Raw genomic sequence first — 25,480 nt, forward strand, 5'->3', positions numbered from 1 at the left:
ACCTAACCTCAAAAACATACATTTTAGCATATTTTTAAGTTTCTGTCAAGTGTAAAGTGTTAATTTCACTACAATTATTTTACAGAATGCGTTTCAATTACATATATGTAGATAGAAAGTGTTTAAAATCCATTAAATTTGCAAAACATTGAAAAGAAAATGAAAAAATTTTTTCTCCCATAAGAATTGCATTGCGTCGTCTGTTTGTTTTCCCTCCAGCTATCTGACGTCACACCTGAAATCGACTCTGACGTCACAACTGAAAAAGCCTAATACCTGATGATTGTGATAAAAAAAGTCATTTAAGAAGAAAAAGAAGAAGATCTAAATGACACCAAAGTCCGTATGAACAGTGACATCACAATTATTTTGCTTCTCGGTTGCGGCCATATTGACCTCAACGAGTGTATCGACGCTGTTTATTGGACAGCCTTTCAATATTTTCTGCGCGGCTAAACTCTTAAATTGTACTTGCATATCACTAAGACTAGGATAACTGTATAAATCACCGCGGCATTTCTCTAAATTCGGCTCCGAACCCTGCGGTGCAATTGTCTCGAGATTCTCAATAAATACGTTATTAAACGAACCGCCAATTCCATCGAATGATTTCGTTGGCGACGGTGGATTGGACGCGATATTATTCTTCGAGCCTGGACGCAATAAATTTTTATAACTCAACGCGTCTTTTGATAATGACAATTTCTTCGAATTATTCATAGCGTCGTTTGTATTTTTAGTCGAGTGCAAAGCTGTTGTCGTAGTCGTCGACGTCGTCTCATGATTCGAGTTTATATTATTCGAAGAACCGTCGATACGATGTTGGCTATTATTCAACCGATTTGTTAGTTTTAGTTTATTAAGAGTTTCCGCTTCCTTAGGTTTATTCTCCTTATCGCTTTCCATGAAGGTCGGTTTTAGAGCATAGAGGGATGTGGGCCGTTCGACTAACTTGATCGATTGTCGCCAGTCGTCCGAGTTTCTTTTGGAGAATTTTTCTTCTTCTTTCTGTGTTTCGATTTCCTTCTCCTCTTTAGTCTCTTTCTCCGAATTCGACTTCGTTTGGGTGTTCTCAAAAGTGACGACTGATCTGATGGGGGAATTATTTTGATGAACGTAGATCTTCGTGCCTGGCGAACCGGAAATTGTTGTTGAACTGATGGCATTCGACGCTAGGGTGACGCTGCTTTGAACGGTTCTTGATTCTTGGGGCGATGTGACGGGACTTAGGTTTGTGGAGACTTGGAGAGTGATCGAATTTTGGGTTTCTTGCAAGGGTGTCAAGGTGCCTTGTTGTTGCTGCTGTTGTTGAATGAGCTTGAGCGGTGAGGAACTTGTGAAACTTGAAACCTTTAATGGTGAGGCGGAAATTTTTCCATTTGAGTTTGATTTACTGCCAGACTGACTTGAATGAGTTGTTGAGGAACTTTTCTGAATAATCTATTCAAGAGAATGGGAATTAGAATTGCGAGCAAGAAATGTCTCCACTTGAGAACGCAAAGGTCTCTAGGTGGCGAAACCGAACGTTTGGTTCGCTACCTAGAGACCTTTGCGTTCTCAAGTGGAAACCACCAATTTTAGTGTTGATAACTCACCTTATGCTGTGGCGAAGAATTAAGTGATTTAGAACTCGAACTACTGAAATCCTGACTCGGTCGTCGTGGTCTCATGGACTTTATTCCCAAAGCTCCGATATTCGCCGATTTCGCTCTCACCGAACCGAAGTTACTCCCAATTCTATTAGGCGACGAATTATTAGAAACTTTGACATTTTCGCTCTTGTTTTCCGTTTGGGGTTCAATCTTCTGCTGCTGGTTATTAGATGTCGAGGCGCATCGACTCAGACTCGAACACTTCGATCTCGGGAGAGTTGAACATGGCGATCGGTGACGTCGCGAACTTCTAGGGGTCGAGTTTGCTAGCAAACTGGAGGAATCGCCACTCGGTTGTCGGCGATGTCGTCGTGGAAGTGTTGCCGAACGGACCGAACTCGAGTCGTCCCATACTTGAAAACTGGCCTGCGACTGGTCTTCCAGTATCTAAAGAGCAAAGAATTTAGAAACTTTCTTCTACTAGGAACTAGTAGTCTTCTTTAGGACTACTTTAAGGGAAATTTTCGACTTACAGAAGGACTGGCAGTTCGTGTTTGGGTTGCGACGCTATGCAAATGAACGACCCGGGGATTGAACCATTCTGTCGGGGGATATTGTGCACTGAACGTTCCCATAAGTGGAGTTTTTCTTCTGGTGCTTCGTCGAAAAAGGCGGGAGAGTAGACCGATTTTTTCTGTAATGGCGAAATCTCAGTATATTACAAAGTAGAACAGGATTAATGAATTCAGAGTCTCTTGCATCTCAAAGGGTCTACAATTTTGGCTCAAGGAACTTACTTGTTGGACTGTGGGCTGTACTGTCAGTGCTGGCGTATTCGGCACTCGATGAAGTATCACTTTGATCCGGCCTTCGGGGAAGAGATCGCGAACTTCCACTCCGATGGAGACGTCTGGCCGAACCCCACAGTCGGAGTGAGTGGCGCCTCTCCAGACGTCCGGGCACCGATCGACATCTGGCGAAGAGGACTTTGTCGTTCGGATTGCCTGGGGAGAAAACATCCCTTTACTTCCTTCGTCAAGTAGCAAAATCCTTTTATTACTAAGTCGCATGGAAGACTATAGATAAGAGTATGAAACAAAATCAAAAACACTTGCCACCACAGATCACGTCGGCCAAGTTGGTCTGCACTGCTTGATGCGTGACGTCGCCATCCCTAAGAGTCAGCATTTCGCCATGAACCAACGCCATTGCCTCATCATTGCTCATCAGCATTTGGTTCGTCGTCGACATTTCCCTAGAGTTTCGCCTAAAGTTCCCACTGTCCCGCCTGAGTCTCTTGGTTTCCGGAGTGACAACAAAATAACCCTGCGACGTATGATAGATCTTCCTCTCCTGCATTAATTTCGCCAGTGCGTCGTAGACGAGTTCCCGATTCGGTCGCTGCATCGTCGGGAAGGCATTTTTCAACGCCGATCTCAAAGTGTCGAGAGTCGCCGCCTGACGCTGTGTCGTTAATTCTAATATCGCCCAGCAAAGAGCTTCAGGTAGTGGTGTGAATTGTCCCTGAGCAACCGGAGCCACTAGACAATCGTCAATGTCTCCTGAAACGAAACAAAAAATAAACAACCTTTACAGTACATTACATTACATTGCATTACATTACATTACATTCTTTACAAATTACAATAATACTAAAATTATTTCGAGGGACATGACTATCTCGAACTGTTCGTGTCCCGAAAAAGTAATTCGTACCATCCGTAAATTTCTGTCCTAAGGCGAAAATTATCGAAATTCGTGAAAATCTTTCTGTACAAAACAAAATTTGACATTCGTTTTGATTATATAAACAGGTATATGAAAGTATAGTTTGTAGAAATTTTTTTTTCTTTCTCTTCTTCTTCTTCTGATTTTCAAACAGGAATATCCAGACAACCACAGAAATCGTTGACCGAAACCAGAGTGACATTCAAGAAGGCATGCAAGTTACCTTTCTAAATCTAAACTTCAACAAATATTATCAAGTGTCTCAAGTTTCGCTGGTGTTTTTTCTTCTTCTAGAGACTTTATATAAACAAATTTTGAAAAGAGAACTTTTTCGCCAAGAAAACCGTAAAAAGTATAATACGTACGAAGGAGGCTCGATTCGAATTCGCGACACGTACATTTAGTTCGACCTTCAAAGTAATCCATACTTGCTTTTTGGGCGTGGATCAGCAGTATGCTACAAATTTAAAGACGGATTTTTTTCGATTATTTCGAATATCAAATTTTGATTTTTGGTTTGGATCCTCTGTTAACTATTACTAACTAACTAATGAACGATTTCATTCTTAATTCTGCAGTGATTTTTATTTTTTTCGATGTATTTTAATTTTTAACGTATCTAATCTTGATTTTTGTATTTTAATTCTTCTTGTGATTCCTTGTGGTTCAAAATTCCGGGGATAACCCAAAACACACCCCGCAAAGTTATACGAAAATGGATCCAACTTCGGTCAACGAAAACTTGTAGGATTCGGCTTATATTTGCCAAATTGACAATTGACAAACCTATCAGTTGTAAAAGAGGAAAAACAATTAGTGGAGAAGAAATATTTGTTGGTTTTATTAATTTCGAGTGAAAAATTAGAATTGGAAAATAGAAAACAGGATAGACGATTTTTATCCGATTCTTAATAAGACTGGGTATTAAAATGTGACCAGTCACATTTTTTTCTCCAAGAGAATTTTACCTGCGACCATCCTAGCAGCCTTGTTCTACAGTACACCTGAGTTATTATTAGCTCAAACCAGTGCAAACCACGCGAGAATTTTACCTTGCTGCAATGCCTACGCACATAATATATGTGCAATTCCACTTACAATATTATTAAAGAACGAAATTCCGTTTTCACAACTCGTAAATGTTCTCCCACCTTTATCGACAATCGAACCCAAAAATCATGTACAAAAAATCAAAATAAATCGAATATTTATTAATTACTATTTACAATTCAATTTTAATAAAAATTTCGATTATTCGTAAATTCTTCAATTAAATATACATTAGAAAATAACTTTAAAAAATTTTAATTAAACCTTTCGAAAAAAATTAATTTCACAAGTAGTTAAAATTTTAATTTGAAACCTTTTCAGAATTCAATTATTTCTAAAAATTCCTGCTATAATGCTTTTAATATTCAATTATTATCTAAAATTTAATTTTAAATCAATTTTTATTAAAAAAATTCAACCAGAATTCAATTATTTAAATACAAAAAAAATAACTTTTTGAATAATTAAATGTTTCTTTAAATTAATTCTCATAAAGAATTATATCAACAAATTTTAAAATAATTTAATTCTTTTGACGAATTTAAATAAAACTTTTAAAAATAATTATACATTTTTTGAGGAATTCGATTTGAATTGTATTAAAAATAATAAAAATTGTGCCATGAATTTTATTATTTTTGAAAATAATTTAATTTTTCAGGAGAAATTTATAAATAACTTAAAAATAATTGAATTCTATAAGAGAAATTTATAAAAAAAAATTCAAAATAATTGAATTCTTTAGATGATGTTTCTCAAAAAATTTAAAAATAATTGAATTCTTTAAGAAAAAGTTTTAAAAAATTCGAAAATAATTGAATTCCTTTGAAATTTTTATTTTTTATGAAATAATTGCATTTTTTGGGAGAAATTTATAAACAAATTGATAATAATTGAATTCTTTAGGAGAAATTTATAAAAAATTTGAAAATAATTGAATTATTCAGGAGAAATTTATAAAAAATTTAAAAATAATTGAATTCTTTAAGAGAAATTTATAAACAATTTAAAAATAATTCAATTGTTCAGGCGAAATTTATAAAAAATTTAAAAATAATTGAATTCTTTAAGAGAAATTTATAAACAATTTAAAAATAATTCAATTGTTCAGGCGAAATTTATAAAAAATTTAAAAATAATTGAATTCTTTAAGAGAAATTTATAAAAAAAGTTTTAAATAATTGAATTCTTTAAGAGAAATTTATAGAAAATTAGAAAATAATTGAATTCCTTTAAAATTTTTATTTTTTATGAAATAATTGAATTTTTCAGGAGAAATTTATAAAAAATTTAAAAATAATTGAATTTTTTAAGAGAAATTTTTAAAAAAAGTTTTAAATAATTGAATTCTTTAAGAGAAATTTATAGAAAATTAGAAAATAATTGAATTCCTTTAAAATTTTTTTTTTATGAAATAATTGAATTTTTCAGGAGAAATTTATAAAAAATTTTAAAATAATTGAATTTAAAAATTTAAAAAAAAAAAAAAATTTTTTTTTTTTGAATTTAAAAATTTTTTAATTGAAATTTATAAAAAAATTTAAAATAATTGAATTCCTGTGAAATTTCTATTATTTATGAAAATAATTAAATGTTTGCATAGAATTTTATTAAATTATTTTTTAAATAATAGAATTCTTTTGTAAGATTTTATTATAAAATAAATATTGAAAATCATTGAATTGAGGAAAATTTTTGGAAAATAGTTGAAATTTTGCCACGAATTTTATTAAAATTTCCGAAAATAATTGAAAATTTCTTAGAAGAATTTTATTGTGTTTAAAAATAATCGAAATTTTTACGAGAATTTTCAAAAAACTTTTGATCAGAATGGAATTTCTGCGAAGAATTTTATTACTTTTGAAAATATTTAAATTTCTGCAATTTGTAACTTTTCTAAAATTCAATTGTTTTTAATTTTAATTAAAATTTTTAACTAAAATTCTTTTATAAATCAATTATTTTCAATAATTAATTAAATATTTAAAAATTTAACTAATTTTTTGAAGAATTCGAGTTAATAAAATTTTTCAGAAATTTAAGTTTCTTACGAAGAATATTATTAATTTTTTTAAATAATTGAATTCTATCGAAGAATTTTATAAAAATCATTTTAAATAATTGATTTTTTTCGAAAAATTTTATGAAAATTGTATTTTAAAAATATGTAATTAAATTCCTGTGTGAAAATTTTATTATTCATAAAAATAATTAAATTGCTGAAAAGAATTTTATTTATTTACGAAAATAATTGAATTCCTGAAAAAATTTTGATTCATGAAAATAATTGAATTGCGAAAAAATTTATAAAAAATCAGCAAGTAATCGAATTATTCTTGCAATGAATTTTATCAAAAAATTTGATAATTTAATTTCTTTTATTATTTGTAAAAATAATTGAATTTTCGGGAAGAATTTTATTAAAATTTTCCATAATCTTAAATTATTTTAACGAATTTTTTTTTTTTTTTTTTTTTTGAGTTTCTTTAAAATAATATTTTTTAAAAATAATTTTAATTAAAAATTATTATTATTGAATTTTATAATGAATAATTTCTTTCAAGTTTTTACAATAATCGTGCTTTTTAATAATTAAAATTAAACATTTAATTCTTGAATTTTATTCAAAGAAACTAATTGGATTCTTTCGAAAGATTTTATTAACAATTTTTATTAAAAATTGAAATCTTTCATGAATAATGTTCAATAAAACATTTTTGCAAAAATAATTGAATGCCTTTGAAGAATTTTGTTATATTTCTCTAATTGAACTTTTTCAATAATTTTTATTGAAATTTTTGAAAATAATTGAATTTTGGAGAAGTATTTTATTAGTTATAGAGATAATTAAAATTTTAGTGAGAGTTTAAAATAATTTTTGAACATGATTGAATTTCCACAAAGAATTTTATTATTGAAAATAATAAAAAAATAATTTTTTTTTTTTTTTGAAAATAATTGAATTTTTGCAATTATTTGTAATTTTTTAAAAATTCACCAAATTGTATTGTTGAATTTACGAACTTTTTTTGCATTTTCAGCCAAATTACGAACTTTACGGACCTTTTTTTTTAAATTTTTTTTTTTTTTTTTTTTTTTTTTTTAACTGATTTTTACGGACTTTAAAGAAATTTACAGACTTTTATGGAATTTACGGACCTAGTTCGAGTCCTACTAATAGAAAATTTAATTAATTGTTATCTCTTTAAAAAGTCGGATTTTTTTCATCTTAAGTGCAGTGTTTTTAAAAACAAAAAAATCATTAATGCAACTATAGTAGAAGTAGTAATAGTATTAGTAGAAGTAGTAATAGTAGAAGTAGTAATAGTAGAAGTAGTAATAGTAGAAGTAGTAATAGTAGAAGTAGTAGTAGTATTAGTAAAAGTGGTATTAATATTGGTAGAAGTATTATTATTATTATTATTTGTATAAATAATAAATTTTGTGGTGAATTATTATATTGACATGACAAAATGGATAATGCGAAAGATGAATTTGGAAAGTGTCGGGAGACTTTCACTCGATTTCATCCAATTCAGGGGCTAGAGAAGCGGATGAGAGACTGGAATCAGCTCAACTGATCTTCTCACAGGAGAGAACTTTACTCTTAGTCTTGCGATGTGTTTTCCACCTGAGAGTGGAATAGCCAACAACCTCTCTCCCCATCCTCCCACTGCCCGCAATGGTCGTGAAAATTCTTGATTCTCGTCAAGATATATTGCAATTTAAAAAAGACTTCCTCTCAAGAAAGTAAACGTTTGTCGTCGTAGTCGTCGTAGTCGTTGGCGTATTATATTGTATAGCAACACATTTATTGCCTGCCTGCTTGCCTGCCTGCCTGGTGCCTGCCGTACATATATACACATTCGTGACTCTTTTTTGATGACAATGACCTAGCTTTCGCAATTTATATTATACACATTTACAGTATGTGTGTTCACTTGAACAAAAGTTTTCTCAAATACCATAATAATGCTCTCCCGCATGGGAAACAACAAATCTTATGTTCTGCTTATCGAAAATTGCACTGTTTTTATTCTTCTTTTACTATTTTTAATCTTTTAGTAGGTATCTTTATTTTAGTTCCTGTACTGTCTTTATTCCTTTTGTATTTTTATTCCTTTACTAATTTCTACTCATTTACTGTTTTTATTCCTTTACTCTTCTTATTCCTTTTTTGTTTCTATTCCTTTAGTATTTTTATTCCTTTAATAAAACTAAACCGAAAGTTTTGGAAGCAGGTTTGTTTTTTTTTGTTTCATACTAAACTTTGTTACTAAACAGGTTTCGAACCAAAATGTTTGGTTGTTACTAAACAGCTTTCGAACCAAAAAGTTTGGTTGTTACTAAACAGTGTTTGAATTAAAAAGTTTGGTTGTTACTAAATAGTTTTTCAACTAAAAGGTTTGGTTGTTACTAAACAGCTTTCGAACCAAAAAGTTAGTCTGATACTGAACAAAACGAAATTTTTTTGTTTGCTTCTAATTCTTTATTTTTGAAAGCATTTTTTTAAGAAAGAAGGAAAAGCAAATTATATCTACTGGCTCGAAGTGCATCCCCAAAAGAATTCATGCAGAAGATTCGATCGGTTATTGAGAACTGATGCTGCTACTGCTGCATGGTTAGAAAAACTAAAATCAATAACTTCGGAAGGGGAAAAGGAAAACTTATCTTCTCCCCATGCCAAGTTTTCGGGAAAATTCTGAGTAATTGCTTCAATATATTTTCGAAAACCAAAGAACCATTCAGGTATTTCCATAATCGAACTTAGTTATAGAAGTAACATTTGGAAGGGTACCAAAATTAAAGTCGAACTATTCTTTATCTGCATTTTTCGCATAAAAATTCTTTAACCGAAGTTTTCTGCTTCAACATTTTTTTAACCATCATTAAAGTCTGCATTTTTGTGCCTAAAAATTCTTTAACCAACATTATTATTTGCACTGTTCTGTTTCAAAATCCTTTGACCAACATTAAAGTATGTTCTTTTCTGCTTCAAAATTCTTTAACCCAAATTAACATCTGCACTGTTCTGCTTCAAAATTTGTTAACCATCATTAAAGTCTGCACTGTTCTGCCTAAAAATTCGTCAATCAACATTAAAATATATTCCTTTCTGATTCAAAATTCTTTGACCTAAATTAAAGTCTATATGCACTGTTCTGTTTAAAAATTCGTCAACCAAAACTAACATCTGCACTTTTCTGCTTAAAAATTCGTCAACCAAAACTAACATCTGTACTTTTCTGCTTACAAATTCTTTGACCCAAATTAACATCTGCACTGTTCTGCTTAAAAATTCTTTGACCCAAATTAACATCTGCACTTTTCTGCTTAAAAATTCTTTGACCCAAATTAACATCTGCACTTTTCTGCTTAAAAATTCTTTGACCCAAATTAACATCTACACTTTTCTGCCTAAAAATTCCTTAACCAAAATCAAAGTCGAACTATTCTTTGTCTGTATTTTCAGCTGAAAAAATTCTTCAACCCAAACTTCACCATTTAGCAGCATTTAAATTTTCATCGAAACATAAATTTCCAAGTATTTCTGTATACAGTATTGGAATTTCTTTTTTTTTACAGTATAAGTAGGATACGTATAACTCACCGAGGCAGGTGATTGTGTGATCGGCAGGTGGCCTGAGGACGTTCCTGGACCATGCTGCTCTCAAGACTTCCAGAGCACAGGGTGGTCCTCCAACCATGAGCACTCCCGGAGACACATGACCTTTGTATCGAAGCTGACGAGTGGCATCCACCAATGCAATATTCCACCAGCACTTGGAATTCGCTTCCAAGAAACTCTGCGCAGACAGAAATAGAAAATTTAATTGCCGTACGTTGCATAACAAAACTCGACTGCAATCATACAAACATACAACATTTGTAAATATGAATATTTTCTCTTAATTCTCTTCGGTTTTCTCTTAATTCTCTTTCGATTTTCTCTTAATGTCTTTAATGTCAAAGTCGAAGCACTTTTTTCCCTTCAAGTTCTAGGTAGAAAATTAACAAACCCCCAATCATCGTTGCATCGGTAATGAAAGTATTTTGTTGGGACACTTGAAGTGGATCATCTGCAGAGTTGTTTTTACGAAATCTTGTGTGACAATTTCGCTAACGGATTAGGTATTGAATTCATTATGGTCAACCAGGGTATTTGTGGACTAAAGACTATGTCCATTAGTGGACTATTAGGACTATTATTAGTGGACTAAAGACTGTCCGTTAAGTGGTATTCAGTGGTATTAGTGGACTAAGGATTAAGGTATTAATGGACTAAGGATTAAGTCTAGGGATTAAGACTAGGGATTAAGTCCATTAATTAATCCATTAATTAGTCCATTAATTAGTCCATTAAGGTATTAAGTCCATTAGGGGTTAAGGACTGTATTTGGTATTTGTCGACAAAGGACTAAGTCCACTAAGGTATTTATAGACTAAGGATTAATTCCACTAGGGATTAAACCCCTTAAGGAATTAGTGGACTTAATTTTATTAGGGATTAGTCCCTTAAGGAATTAGTGGACTTAATTTTATTAGGGATTAGTCCCTTAAGGAATTAATGGACTAAGAACTGAATCCGTTAATAAAATCCCTTATTAAAAGCACTAAGAGCCAAGTCCACTAAGACATTAGCCACTTATCGAAAAGTGGATCAAAAAGAGCCGAAGGTATTAAGCAACAAAAAATTTGACCTTTTTGTGAAAAATCCAATGAAAAACGATAAATTTTCGTGAGATTGTTTACATGTTGTTATTTATCCAGTGCATTTGAATATATTTAATAATTAATTGATAGCCGTTGACTTTCCCTTGAACCCATTTATGCTAATTTCTGCGTAGAATGATACAAGGTAATATAATAAAATCATAATAAAAGGAATGGCCTCCACCTACGATCACCGAGCGATCGACCTGAACCTACTAGTTTGCAGTTTGTTGCGCACTTTCACTTTGCTATCACTTGCATGCAGTGACATTCAGAATGTCATAAAATTAAAAAGCTTCACTATCTTCCCAAAAGAGGCAATATATTAATCTTATCCTTACAGTGTCCTAGGTAACTATTTGCCAAAAGATAAAAAAATCAATTGACTTCTTATTTATAAATTTTTTTTAATAAAAAAAAACTGCTAACTGGCCCCCCAAAAGTTTAAAAGTATGGTACAAGTTAGCAATGTTTAATGTTACGAATTTTTACCTTTCTTTCGAAATCAGTCATGCAATGAATCATTTTTTTCAATCCGGAATTGTGTTTGTTTTACAAATACGGAAAAAAAACAACAAGTGCAAATCTGTTTAAAGTTTATTTAAAAGTTTCGTTTATGTAAATAATACCTTGGTTGATATTAAGATTAAAATAAAAAAAAATAATAGTGTTTTCTTTCAGGTTTCACACTCATTGAAAAAACATATTCGTGTCAGGAAGAAAATGCAGATAAAAAGAAAACATAAACATGGTATAAATTATAAAAAGTATTCATTGAGAAGTACTTTTATTTAGCCATGAATGAAAACGGAAGTTTCAAGACTGAATAAAATGTTTGTTAATCAGTTTTCAGTTATTTATATATACGTTTCTTACTTGAAATAGATTGTAGCCTTTGTCGTACATCCACATTTCATCGGCAGGATGGTCGCTGCTCCTCTGGCCGGAATTCACAATTTGGGGTGAATTTCCTCTTGTTAATTGAATCGCCAATGCTCTCTGCAGCAATAAAATACAGCGGGTAGATCCTGACCCACCGTCTCCCGATAAGGAGGCCATTTTACTGTTTTTCTATTAACGCTTAAGACGACTAGATGGGACCATTCCTGAAACATTTCAATAAATCTTGTCTTATGCACTTATCACCCTTTGGAAAAAAAAACTTAGTCAGGGTTGGGAGAAATCTAATTTTCTTCTATAACTTAAATTTTTTTCTGATTTCCAGACAAAATTTTTGATTTTTTCCCTAAAATTCAACAACTTAAGTATATTATTAAAAAGGGCCATCCATAAATTGAATGTTTTTTAAAATTGAATTCTTTCGACGAATTAAAAAAAATTTTTTGAAGAATAATTTTTCGATTAATTCAATTATTAAAATTTTCAAAAATAATTGAAATTCTGAAATGAATTTTATTATTTATAAATATAATTGAATAGTTGCTAAAAATTTTAATTTAAATTTTCAAAAATAATTGAATTCCTGCGAAGAATTATAATATTTTTATGAAAATAATTGAATTTTTGCGAAGAATTTCATTATTTTTGAAAGTAATAGATTTTTTCGAAAAAATGTACCTACGTCAATTTTTTTTTTAAATAATTGAATTCCTTGGAAATTTTTATTATTTATGAAAATAATTGAATATTTGCGTAGAATATTATCAAAAATTTTTTTAAAATAATAATTGAATTCCTTTATTTAGAAAATTTAATTAAAATAATAGACATTGAGAATAATAAAATTCAGAACAATTTTTGAAAATAATTGAAATTTTGATAAGAATTTAAATAAAATTTTTGAAAATAATTGAAATTTTGACAAGAATTTGAATAAAATTTTTGAAAATAATTGAATTTCAGCGAATAATTCTGTTATTTGTAAAGATGGTAAACTGTAATCTTAACAAAAATTTTATAACAAAATTTCGAAAATAATTGAATTTTCCCGCAAGAAATTGATTACTTTTGAAAATAATTTTGCATTTTGCAAAATATTTTATTAAAATTCCTGAAAACAATTGAATTTTGCGAAGAGTTTTATTAAAATTCCAAAAAACAAGTAAATTTCTGACAAGAATTTTAATATTTATCAAAATAATTGAATTCTTTCGAAGAATTTCGTTCAAATTTTTGAATTCAATTATTATTTAAAATTTCAACAAAAATCCATTTTTATAAAAAAATTCTACAAGAATTCAATTATTTAAATACAAAAATGATTGAATAATAAAAGGTTTTTTAAAATTCAATTATAATAAAGAATTATTTTATTACCAAATTTTTAAATAATTGAATTCTTTCGACGAATTTTAATAAAATTTTTAAAAATAATTACATTTCTTGAGGAATTTGATTAAAATTGTATTCAAAATAATTGAAATTGTGCGATGAGTTTTATAATATTCATAAAAATAATTGAATTCCTTTGAAAAATTTTATTATTTATGCAAATCATTGAATCCCTATAAAAAATTTGATTATTTATGAAAATAATTGAATTATTCAGGAGAAATTTATAAAAAATTTAAAAATAATTGATTTTTTGGGTTGAAATTTTTATTATTTATGAAAATAATTGAATCCCTAGAATAAAATTTATTATTTATGAAATTAATAGAATTCTTTAGGAGAAATTTATGAAATATTTTGAAAACATTTCAATTCTTTAGGAAAAAGTATTAAAAAAATTGAAAATAATTAAATTCTTTATAAAAAATTTATAAAAAATTTGAAAATATTTCAATTCTTTAAAAAAAAAGTATTAAAAAATTTGAAAATAATTAAATTCCTTGAAATTTTTATTTTTTATAAAATCATAGAATTTTTTGGGAGAAATTAAAAGAAAATTTGAAAATAATTGAATTCTTTAGAAGACATTTATAAAAAATTTAAAAATAATTGAATTCTTTATGAGAAATTTATAAAAAATTTGAAAATAATTGAATTTCTTTGAAATTTTTATTTTTTATGAAATAATTGAATTTTATAGGAGAAAGTTATAAAAAAATTTGAAATTAATTGAATTCTTTAAGAAAAAGTATTAAAAAATTTGAAAATAATTGAATTCCTTTGAAATTTTTATTTTTTATGAAATAATTGAATTTTTGGGAGTAATTTATAGGAAATTTGAAAATAATTAAATTCTTGAGGAGAAATTTGAAAATAATTGAATTCTTTAGAAGAAATTTATAAAAAATTTAAAAATAATTGAATTCTTTAGGAGAAATTTATAAAAAATTTGAAAATAATTGAATTCCTTTGAAATTTTTATTTTTTATGAAATAATTTGAATTTTTTAGGAGTATAAAAAAAATTTGAAAATAATTGAATTCTTTTGGAAAATTTTATTAAAATAAATATTGAAAATCATCGAATTGAGAGGAAAATTTTTGAAAATAATTGAAAAACACTCAAGAATTTTATTAAAATCTTTGAAAATAATTGAATTTCAAAGAAGAATTTTGTCATTTTCAAAGATAATTGAAGTTTTGACGAGAATTGAAAAAAAATTTTTCTAACAGAAAATACAGAATTGAATTTTTGCGAAGTATTTTAATACTTTTGAAAATAATTTAAATCATTTACTAATTTGTCCAAAATTCAATTTTTTTCAGTGTTTTTAATTCTTCTAATCCATTATTTCTAATAGTTAATTAAATATTAAAAAATTTAACTAATTCCAGAAGAATTCGAAATTCCTAATTTTACTTATAAAAATTTTGTTTTTTTTTCAGTACTTTTAGTAAGAATTTCTGACTTTTTCCTGATTTTCCTGACTAATTCTACTTTTCCGGACTTTATCCTGACCTTTCTGACTTCCCTGACCTGTGGCAACCCTACAAGTGTAATCTTGATTCGAATTTTAATTTTGAAATCTGGAGTTCGAAACTTTTCTTTTAAAAAATATTGAAATGGGTAGTTTTAGTAGAAAATAATCCCAACTGGTGGTTTTAACCAAAAAAAGCAAATAAATCCAAAGTAGATTCGAAATTTAGTGATTTTGAGGACAGTGGGACAAGTGGCGAACGTAATTTGAAAATTGGGTCAAATCCTATCCTAGGATCCGATCCTCCTAGTTACCTACGATCCTAGGAACCAACAGACAGTGATAATACGATACTGTCTAGTAGTGTTCTATTAACATGACTAATATCTTACTTTTAGTACAGAATTACAGATTATAGCATTTCAATGTTAGCAATTCGCTATATCAAGTAAAACGAGTAAACTGAGTAAAATAACGTGTTTTCTGACTATTACTATGCATTTGACAAATTGTCGAGCCTAGTGCAACATATAATGAAGACCATGAATACAAAAGTTCACAATGACTGCGAAACAAAGTATATTATAGATATCCTAGAAAAAAAAGAGTGCTCCCTAAGTATAGTACTCACATCATACACACATGTGTACTTTTCCTTAAAAATATATATATATTATTCCGCACTTTGTCTTATGGGCGAAAGTATACCGGATGTATATAAACTTTCGTTTACAAGCTATATAAATTATACAAAGGCAAAATTATTTGCACTCGTCTTCCATTAGGCTATACAAAGATTTATTTTTTTTTTCCTAGAAAGGTAAACCGAAAAAGGGAATAAATGAAATTAAAGACTTTCTTTTAAAAACACGCAATCTTCTTCTAATTACTGCGCATTGTCTGCGATACCAGATCTTGCATACACTTTAGAATCCCGATTATTTTCTATAGTTATGCATCGCAATACTTTTGATTCGATTTTTTTGGCTCAAAAAGAAAAATTAAATAATATCAAACAAAATCGAGTACTTCGCGATAATTAATTTATTTAATTCTTTCTTATCCTATTGCTTTAAATTTTCATAAATAATAAAACTCAATGTTGAATTTCAATTATTTTTAATACAAGCTTTAATATGAAACTCCTCGAAAAATGCAATTATTCTTAAAAATTAAAAAAAAAAAATTAAATAAACTTCTTCACAAGAATTCAATTATATTAATAAATATTGAAATTCTTCTATTTTTTAAAATAATTAAAAAAAATTTTTAATAAAATTCTCCACGAGAATTCAATTATTTTCTCAAATAATAAAAATTTTGACGGAAAAGTCAATTATTTAGTACAAAAAAAATAAAATAGAATTCAATTATTTTCATAAATAATAAAAATTTTGACGAAAAATTCAATTATTTAGTAAAAAAAAAATAAAATAAAATTCCTCTCAAAAATTCAATTATTTTCATAAATAATAAAATTCTTCTCAGAAATTCAATTATTTTTTTTTATAAAATTGAAAAATTCTTTCTTCAACTCCTTTTCACAATTATTCATTTATTTTTCCAAATAATACAATTTTTCCTGAGAATTCAATTATTTAAAAAAAAAATTTTTTTAATAAAATTGTTCACAAGCATTCAATTATTTTTCTTAAATAATAAAATTTTTGACGAGAATTCAATATTATTGAAAAAAAATTATCTAAAATTCTTTGCAAGAATTCAATTTTTTTTCAAAATAATTTTACTAAAATTCTTCACTAAAATCCAATTATGTGTTAAAAAAGTTTACAAAAATTCAAAATTTCAATTATATTTATGAATAATAAAATTTTTCTCCGAAATTCAATTATTTTCAAAAATTTTAATAATATTTTTGAAAATAATTGAATTTTTTCGAGAAAAATTTTATGAAAATTATATTGAAAATAATTTAATTCCTCCGAAACATTTTATTATTATTTTATGCAAATAATTGAATTCCTAAAAAGCATTTTAATATTTATGAAAATAATTAAAATTCTTGCGAACGATTTTATTTAGAATTTCTTAAAATAATTGAATTTCCAAGAAGAAATTTTTTACTTGTAAAAAAATAATTGAATTCTTGTGATGAATATTGTTATATTTATAAAATAATTGAATTTTGCAAAGAATTTTATTAAAATGCCTCAAAATAATTGAATTTTTGGGAATAATTTTATTGTTTATGAAAATAATTGAATTTTTGCGAAAAATTTTATTAAAATGTTTAAAATTAATTAAAAATAATAATATTAATAATAATAATAATTATTATTATTATTATTATTATTATTATTATTATATTTAAAAATAATTGAGTTTTTAGTAAAAAAAATTTGTTATTTTTGTGAAAATAATTAAATTCTTCATAAGAATTTTATAAACGCATTTTTAAATAATTAATTTTTTAAAAATATAACAAATATTACGAAAATTTTAATTTAAATTATTGAATTCTTTTGAAAAATTTTATTTGTGAAAAGTAATTGAATTTTTCTCGATTAAATTATTTAAAATAACATACATAATTAAAATTCTTCGATGAGTTTTATTATTTATGAAAATAATTGAATTCTTGCTTATAGAATTTTATCAAAAAATTTTTTGAAAAATTGAATTTCTATGAAAAATGTTATATTATTAGTGAAAGTAATTGAATTATTGTCAATTGTATAAAAATTTTGTTAAATAATTGATTAATTTCATTTTTTCGATTTTTTTTTTGAATATGCAATTCGAAATTAATTGAATTCCTGTGGAAATTTTATTATTTATGAAAATTGAATTTTGGGGATGAATTTTATAATTTTTTTTTTTCAAATAATTGAATTCTTTTGCGAAATTTTATGAAAATACCAGATATTGTTGAATTTGGGATATTTATCGAAAAGAATTGAATTGTTTTAAAGAATTTGAGACTATAATTTTTGAGAAGTTTTTTGATTTCTATTATCAGTGAGTTTAAAAGTAGTGGAAATTCTGAAAAAAACAGAAATAGTAGCTTTTTGTGGCTGAAATCGAAAAAAGTACGTAAATAGTAGCATAACTTAAAAAAAGTAGTAAACAATAGGTTTCGCACTCATATCTACTGAAACCTAAAAAAATAGTAAACAGTAGGTTTCGCACTCATCTACTAAAACCTAAAAAAAAGTAAAAAGAAAGTAGTAAACAGTAGGTTTTGGTAGAAGAGTTCGAAACTTACAGTTTACTACTTTTTTTACACTATGCTATTGATATTATTTTACGTTTTTACTATTGGGGTACCCTAGTAGAAGAAAAGGCAAAAAGAAGTCCATCAAAAAGAAACGTAGAAAAAAAACCATTGGGAAATATTTTTTCTTAGAAAGGTAACATTTGTTTTTTTCGTCCTTTATCGTCGGTTGATGTTTCCAAATTGAGTTTATCCAAAGAAGGTAAAGTTTTTCGCATGAAATGAAGCACACTTGATTATCCGTTACGCAAAGAATTTGTTTCTCTCTCTTTAAAAGGTGGTAAATGAAACATGTGACAAAAAACCGTAGCAGCAATAGACAACAAATTGTTTAAGCACTAAAGCACCATCAAGACTTCAAGAGAGGCAGAAGGAGTTCAAGTTTCATGATAATGTGAAAAGAATAAGGATTGGAAGGAAAAAAAGAATTAAGGATATGAGAGACAGAAAATATTGAGGATAAATATTTCTCATTCTCAACAAAAGAGGTGAGTTGAGAACCTTCATGATTCAGGTTTTACAGTCGATGCCGGTGACTTGAATATTATGGACTCAGTTTGGGTGGTACGAGATGGTTGCGCCCTACACTCATCCCGACTATATCTCAAGATTGTCTCGAGGCAACACATATGCTGAAGGAGAGAGAAAGAGAGACCTGTTTTCACAAGATCTTGTTAAGTAGCCTCAAGTCCAGAGTCCAGAAACACGCATTGCCAAGCGATCATGTAAAGACGTGTGTTGTCGTATCACTATTTCTCTTTATATGCATTTTGCAATATTTTCGAAAAAACAATTCTTTCTTATCCTTATGTTGTAGGTACAATTTCTCATTTTCAAGTTTAATCCTTTAGGTACTATATTATCAAGCCGAGACGAACCATTTTATGTCGGTAAGGAACCTATGATTTCGATCAACAAAGTTTCAAAAATAGGGTTTAAGGTCAAGAGGCTAATTTTCTAAACCAGTTTTTACAATCTTTATGGACCTACAGGAATAGTTGATGATTCTGCACCAAGAGCAATAAAAAATTTTGCGAAAAAGTTTGATGCTTGTTTGAGAAAAGCTTTGACACTTTCAGAAAAGCTTTGAGGAAAATTGCGAAAAATTCTGCCAGGAGGAAGAGCTAATTTCTAAAACAATTTGTCACCATCTTTACGGACATAAGATTTTGCACCAAGAGCGGGCGGCGCAAAGAAGAAAAGTTGCAAAGTTTACCAAAAAGTGTGCCGAACTGTACACTTTTCAGCATATGGTACAGAAAGACAGATGGTAAATGCTAAAGAAAACAGTGTAGAAAAGTACACTTTTCTGCATAGTCTAGAAAAAACCCCAAAGTTAGCCTAAAGTGGACCCTAAAGTTAACCTCAATGTTGAGCATCTAAAACATGATGTTTTTAGCGAAATCAGGGCTCGAAGCAGTGAAAGTATTTAAAAATACAGACTTTACGGACCAAAAATTAAAAATTACGGACCAACTGACAAAAATAGAATCAGTCCGAATCAAATAAGAGAACATTGTTACCCCCTCGGTTAGTAACAAAAATTGTTATTTACATATTATTATAAATAATAACTATAAGAATGTTAACTTCTTGGACATACTATAAGATTATAAATAATACCTATAAAATAATAATAGATAAATATAACAAACAACAATCATAAACAATAATAAATTGTAATAATAAATATTAGCAAATAATAACAAAATTCTAATAATAAACAAATAATAATAAACAACAATAAATTAAAATAATAAATATTAACAAATAATAACAAAATTCTAATACAATATTCAATTTTACACGAAATTTCAATTATTCGTAAATTCTTTAATTAAATAAATATTAGAAAATAGAAACTAAAAATAATATTAAAAAAACTCAATTAAACTTTTTCCAAAAAAAAATTAATTACAAAATTCAATTATTTTTTTAAAATTCACGCTCTATTGCATTTAATAGAGCTATTTCTTTCATTATCTGAAAGTTGAACTGAAATTCATTTTTTGAAAATCAATTTTTATTAGAAAATTCTACTGGAATTCAATTATTTAAATACAAATTTAAAGGAAAAATTGCAAATAAATAATTTATTGAATAATTGAACGTTTCTTAAAATTCAATTCCGATAAAAAATCGTTATCAACAAATTTTCAAATAATTCAATTCTATCAAACGAATTTTAATAAATTTTTTAAGAATAATTACATTTTTCGACAAAATTCGATTAAAATTGAATTAAAAAGAAATAAAATGAATAAAATGAAATGAATAATTGAAATTCTGCATTGAATTTTATTATTTATGATAACAAATAATTGAATTCTTGCGAAGAATTTTATTATGATTTTTCAAAAATAATTATAATTCTTGTAAAAAATTAACAGGAATTCAATTATTTTTTTTTAATTTTAATAAAATTCTTGGCATAAAAAATAACAAAATTCTTAGCAGATCATCAATTACTTTCAGAAATTTTAATAAAATTCTTCGCAAAGAATTTTAAATATTTTTCGTAAAATATTAAAAATCTTTGCAGAGATTCAATTATTTTCAAAAGTCTTAATAAAAAAATTCTTCGCAAGAATTCAATTATTTTCAAAAAATATCAGAATTTTAGCAGAAATTCAAACCGCATTTTAAAAAAATTTGATAAAATTTTTTTTGGTAGAAATTTAATTACTTTTTACAATTTTAAAAAAATTGTCTCGATAAAATTCAATTATTTTTAAAATTTTAATGAAATTCTTCGAAAGAATTCAATTATTATAATCTTAAGATTTTAACTGAAATCTATTTTTAAATCAAATTTTTATGAGAAAATTCTACCAGAATTCAATTATTTAAATAAAAATAAAATGCAAATAAATAATTTATTGAATAATTAAATGTTTCTTGGAATTCAATTTCTATTAAAAATTTTATTAACAAATTTTTAAATAATTAAATTCTTTAGACGAATTTTAATAAAATTTTTAAGAATTTTTTCGAGGAATTCGATTAAAAATTCTATTGAAAATAATTGAATTCTCCTAAAAAGAATTTTATTACTTATTTTGAAAATAATTGAAATTTTGCAATGGATTTTATTAAAATTTTTAAAAATAATTGAATTTTATTACTTTAAAAAATAATTGAATTCGTGTGATAAATATTGTTAATTATGAAAATAATTGAATTCTTGGGAAGAGTTTTATTACAATTTTTAAAAATAATTGAATTTCTACGAAGAATTTTATTAAAATTTTTAAAAATAATTGAATTTCTATGAAGAATTTTGTAATTTATAAGAATAATTGAATTTTGTCGAAGAATTTTATTATTTTCGGAAATAATTGAATTCTTGCGAAAAATATAATTTAGATTTTTGGAAATAATTGAATTCTTGAATTTTTCTTGAGAAAAATTTTACATTTCATAAAAATAATTGAATTTCAATAAAGAATGTTATCAAAACTTTTGAAAATAATTGAATTTCTGACAAGAATTTTATTAATTTATAAAAATAATTGAATTCTTTCGAAGAATTTCGTAGAATTGAAATTAAAACTTTTTGATAATAATAATAATGAAATTATTTCGAGGAATTCGATTAAAATTCTATTGAAAATAATTGAATTCTCCTAAAAAGAATTTTATTACTTTGGAAAATAATTGAAATTTTGCAATGGATTTTATTAAAATTTTTGAAATTAATTGAATTTTATTACTATAAAAAATAATTAAATTCGTGTGATAAATATTGTTAATTATGAAAATAATTGAAATTTTTTAATTAATTTTATTAAAATTTTTGAAAATACTTGAATTTTGTCGAAGAATTTTGCTATTTGTTTATAAAGATAATTGAGATGTTGACCATTTTTTTTTTAGATTTTTTGAAAATAATTGAATTTCACAGAAGAATTTTAATATTTCTAAATATAATTGAAATTTTGAGGAGAATTTAAAAAAAATTTTGAACATAATTGAATTTCTGCGAAGAATTTTATTACTTTTGAAAATAATTGAAATTTTGGTTGGTATTGGCTGCGGGGCGTAAGGCGTTGCGTCACTTTGAAATAGCAAGGTCCAGCGTTCGAATCCCGACTCGTGTGAGTTTTTTCTTTAATTAATTCAGTAAATGTTGGGGACCGTAATTAAATTTGATAAATAAATATAAATTATAAAATAATAAATAAGATTGTTATAAATTAAAAAATAAATAAATAAGAGCGTTATAAATAAATAAACAAGAACGTTATAAATGAATGAGCAAAAATTTTTTAAATAAATAAACAAGAATATTCTAAGTAAATAAATAAAAATATAAATAAACAAATAAAAATTAAAAACTAAGGGAATAGAAAAAATTATAAGTAAATAAATGAATAAAGAAAATGGAAAATAAAATATAAAGTTAGTGAATAAAAATACTTTACAAGGGAAAATTAATAAAAATTCAACATTTTGTTTTGTAACCTCGATAATTATTAATTATAATAAAAAGAATCAATAAAAAATAAAAAAAAGTCTTTATAAAATAGAAAATATCTAATAATTCCAGAAAAATAAAAATTAAATTCTTTTTTATTCCTGAGAAATAATAAAAAAATCAAAAAAATCTGAGAATTACAAACAAAAAAAATATTTTCTTCCATATTCTCGAAAATCAATAAAAAGAGAATCAAAAAAATAAAAAATTGATATTCCCATAAAAAAGAACAATTATATCAATGAATACTTAATAACTTTTTTTTTTACATTCTCAACAAAAAAATGAGAACGTATTCCACTAAAATTTGCCTTGTGTGATTTTTTTTCCATTCACAAGGCATGAGAAAGTAGTATTTTTTTTAATGTCGAACGTGCCATTTGCCCTTTTCTAAAAAAAAAAGAAGAAAAAAAAAAATGATCCCATTTGTATACAATAGTAGACACGATTTTTTTTCCCCGCTTTTTATTTATCCTGTTTATGTTTATGCTGTTATTGTACTCGAAAAATTTAATGGCAAAATGTGTATGCGACCAGGATTGTGTATAATACGCATTCAAGTTCCCGTAACTGTGTTTGATGTTGCCAGGACCGTTAGAAGGTTTCAAGGATATCCTGTGTCATGTGCAAGTGAGAAGTGTGAATTACAATAAACTTATGAAGCGTACGCAATTGACGAAATTAAATTCCGAAATATTTTCACTATATTCATGATGTTTATGATATTTATGTATGTAAATCCCGCGCATTCGACACGATTTGCGATTGTGAAAACACTTTTAACTTTTGTGTCAAAAAATGTTGCGCACATTTCGGTCGGTTTACAATTCTCTCGACTGTCAATTTATATTTTTTATCGGAATTCGAAATTTCTCGGAATTTTACTTTCTTTGAAAAGTTCATCTGTTCACAACGTTTTTAATCGACGATTTAGAAAAAAATATATTTTTCTCTTTGAATTTTCTGTATGAAAAATCTTCTATTTAAATTTTTCGTGTAAAAAGTATTTTTCAATTTTAATTTTTCGTGTAAAAAATATTTTTCTATTTAAATTGTTTCTGTGTAAAAAATATTTTTCTATTTAAATTTTCAGCGTTAAAAATTATTTGTCTATTTTAATTTATTTCCGTGTGAAAAAAATAACTATTTAAATTTTCCGTTCGTAAAAAATATTTTTCTATTTAAATATTCCCTGGAAAAATATATATATATTTTTGGAAATTTTCTGCGTAAAAAATATTTTTCTTTTTAAATTTTCCGTGTAAAAATTATTTTTCTTTTCACTTAATTTTTGTAGGTATAGACCAATAATTTCAATTTCACTGTGGTATAGTGTTTGGGAAAAATTTAAAATTTAAATAATTAAAATAATATTTACAGTAAAAAAAAATTTAGGTCACGAAAAAAAAATAAATACTTTAAATATTGTTTTACATTTATTAATCACGGTCAAGGAAATAAAATTTATCAAGTGTTACTAACGACCTTCACTAGAAAAAAAAAGAATATAAACTATTTTACATTTCAATTTCCATGAGAAAATGCATTAGACCGAAAAATTTATTTTCAAATTTTATAATTAAACAATTAAAAAATACTTGAAAAAAAAATTCTAAATGAGACGCTTTCTTTCTGACACTTTGCATATTTTGAATTAATTATCATTTATAATTATTGTTAATTATTGAAATTTGGAAAATCAAATAAAATTAATTTCAGAGTAAAATTTGTGTTTTTTTTAATTTTTATTATTTTTTTTTATATTATTTATTTACTTTTTTTATTTCAAATACTTAATTTGTTTTATTTAATTTTTAAAATTTTGTATTATTAATGTATTTATTTTATTAATAATTACGTCAAGAAATAAAGTAGAAATATTGTCAAAAATTAATTATTCTACAGTAAGAAACAAAGCTATTGGCATTAAATGTGCATTGAACCGGTAGTAACAATTAATTAATAGTCAATAATCAGTAATTAATTAATGAACAGTAAAAATTAACAATTAATAAGTATAACAAGTTTCCTTTAAGGAAGTTGACCGAGCAATATTGCATTTACAATTTAACAATTTACCAATTAACAATGTGTGTAAAATTAAAACTCTCTCTCTCTAAAGAGCCTATTATGAATATATTGCACTCGATAAACTTTTATTCAATGTACTGACCTCTTTTTTCAAGTGGAATCAATTTTTTTAAAAGGCGGCATTGATACTTTTTTTCTTCAATTTTTTTAGGCAAACCCTGCATCTAAATTATACTTTCATTCTTACAAAAATTTCATTAGAAAAAAATTTTTTCTTTTATCTCTTTCTCTCTCTCAAATTATTCAGAAAAAAATTCAATTGTTAATAAATATTTTTTTAGAATTTTCTTTTTAAACTTTAAAAAATGTGTAGAAAGAATTCAATATTATTAATTATTATATTATAATTATTATAAAAGATAATGGAAAAATATGCTTACCAGGCGAAAAACAATGGTTCAGCAGTCGTTTTTTCATGTTCAATTGAAAATTTCTTCACCAAGTACATAAAGAATGTAGTTTATGACACTTTTTAATCCAATTCGAATTTTTTATCACAAGCATATTTTTTTCTATAAGTAGATTTAACTTATTTGGGAAATTTAGGATAATTAATTTAAGTTTATGAAAGATAGTAAAATAAATGGAAAGAAAAAAATAACAGTGGATGAATTTAAAAAAACAATGGTTAGTTATTAATCGGGACACTTTTTTTTTTTGATAAAAATTCAGTTTCAATGAAATAAACCGGCTGTTGACTTTCGATCGCACTTTAATTTCTCACAATTCCACTTAGAGCCGTCCTGTATGGAACTGGTGCAACGTGCAACTAAATTGGTTTTGTGTCTGTAATCTGTAAATGCTGTAAATTGTGGTGTTGTGGT

At 26.3% G+C, this 25,480-nt stretch overlaps 1 protein-coding gene across 1 annotated transcript; it reads right to left on the reverse strand.

Annotated features, from left to right (window-relative positions):
• Positions 1 to 258: 258 nt before the first annotated feature.
• Positions 259 to 25,450, reverse strand: LOC122504881 (storkhead-box protein 1). The gene is made up of 8 exons (XM_043616204.1): positions 25,037 to 25,450; positions 11,961 to 12,190; positions 9,982 to 10,177; positions 2,708 to 3,154; positions 2,390 to 2,596; positions 2,126 to 2,286; positions 1,596 to 2,039; positions 259 to 1,440 (listed from the first exon to the last, which is right to left on the reverse strand). Exons 2-8 carry the CDS (start codon positions 12,141 to 12,143, stop codon positions 325 to 327), a joined length of 2,754 nt encoding a protein of 917 aa, XP_043472139.1. The 5' UTR covers positions 12,144 to 12,190; positions 25,037 to 25,450; the 3' UTR covers positions 259 to 324.
• Positions 25,451 to 25,480: the final 30 nt, after the last annotated feature.

This window comes from Leptopilina heterotoma, unplaced genomic scaffold (assembly GCF_015476425.1).
Source record: "Leptopilina heterotoma isolate Lh14 unplaced genomic scaffold, ASM1547642v1 Lhet_325, whole genome shotgun sequence".
NCBI classification, from domain to species: domain Eukaryota; kingdom Metazoa; phylum Arthropoda; class Insecta; order Hymenoptera; family Figitidae; genus Leptopilina; species Leptopilina heterotoma.

What these genes read in the sequence shown, in the direction of transcription:
- LOC122504881 (XM_043616204.1), bottom strand. Translation starts at nt 12,143, where the DNA reads ATGGCCTCCTTATCGGGAGACGGTGGGTCAGGATCTACCCGCTGTATT. An exon ending in GGCCGACGTGATCTGTGGTG is followed by an intron (nt 2,597 to 2,707) that starts GCAAGTGTTTTT and finishes TTTTCTCCCCAG; the next exon opens with GCAATCCGAACGACAAAGTC. An exon ending in ATTCTTCGCCACAGCATAAG is followed by an intron (nt 1,441 to 1,595) that starts GTGAGTTATCAA and finishes TCTCTTGAATAG; the next exon opens with ATTATTCAGAAAAGTTCCTC.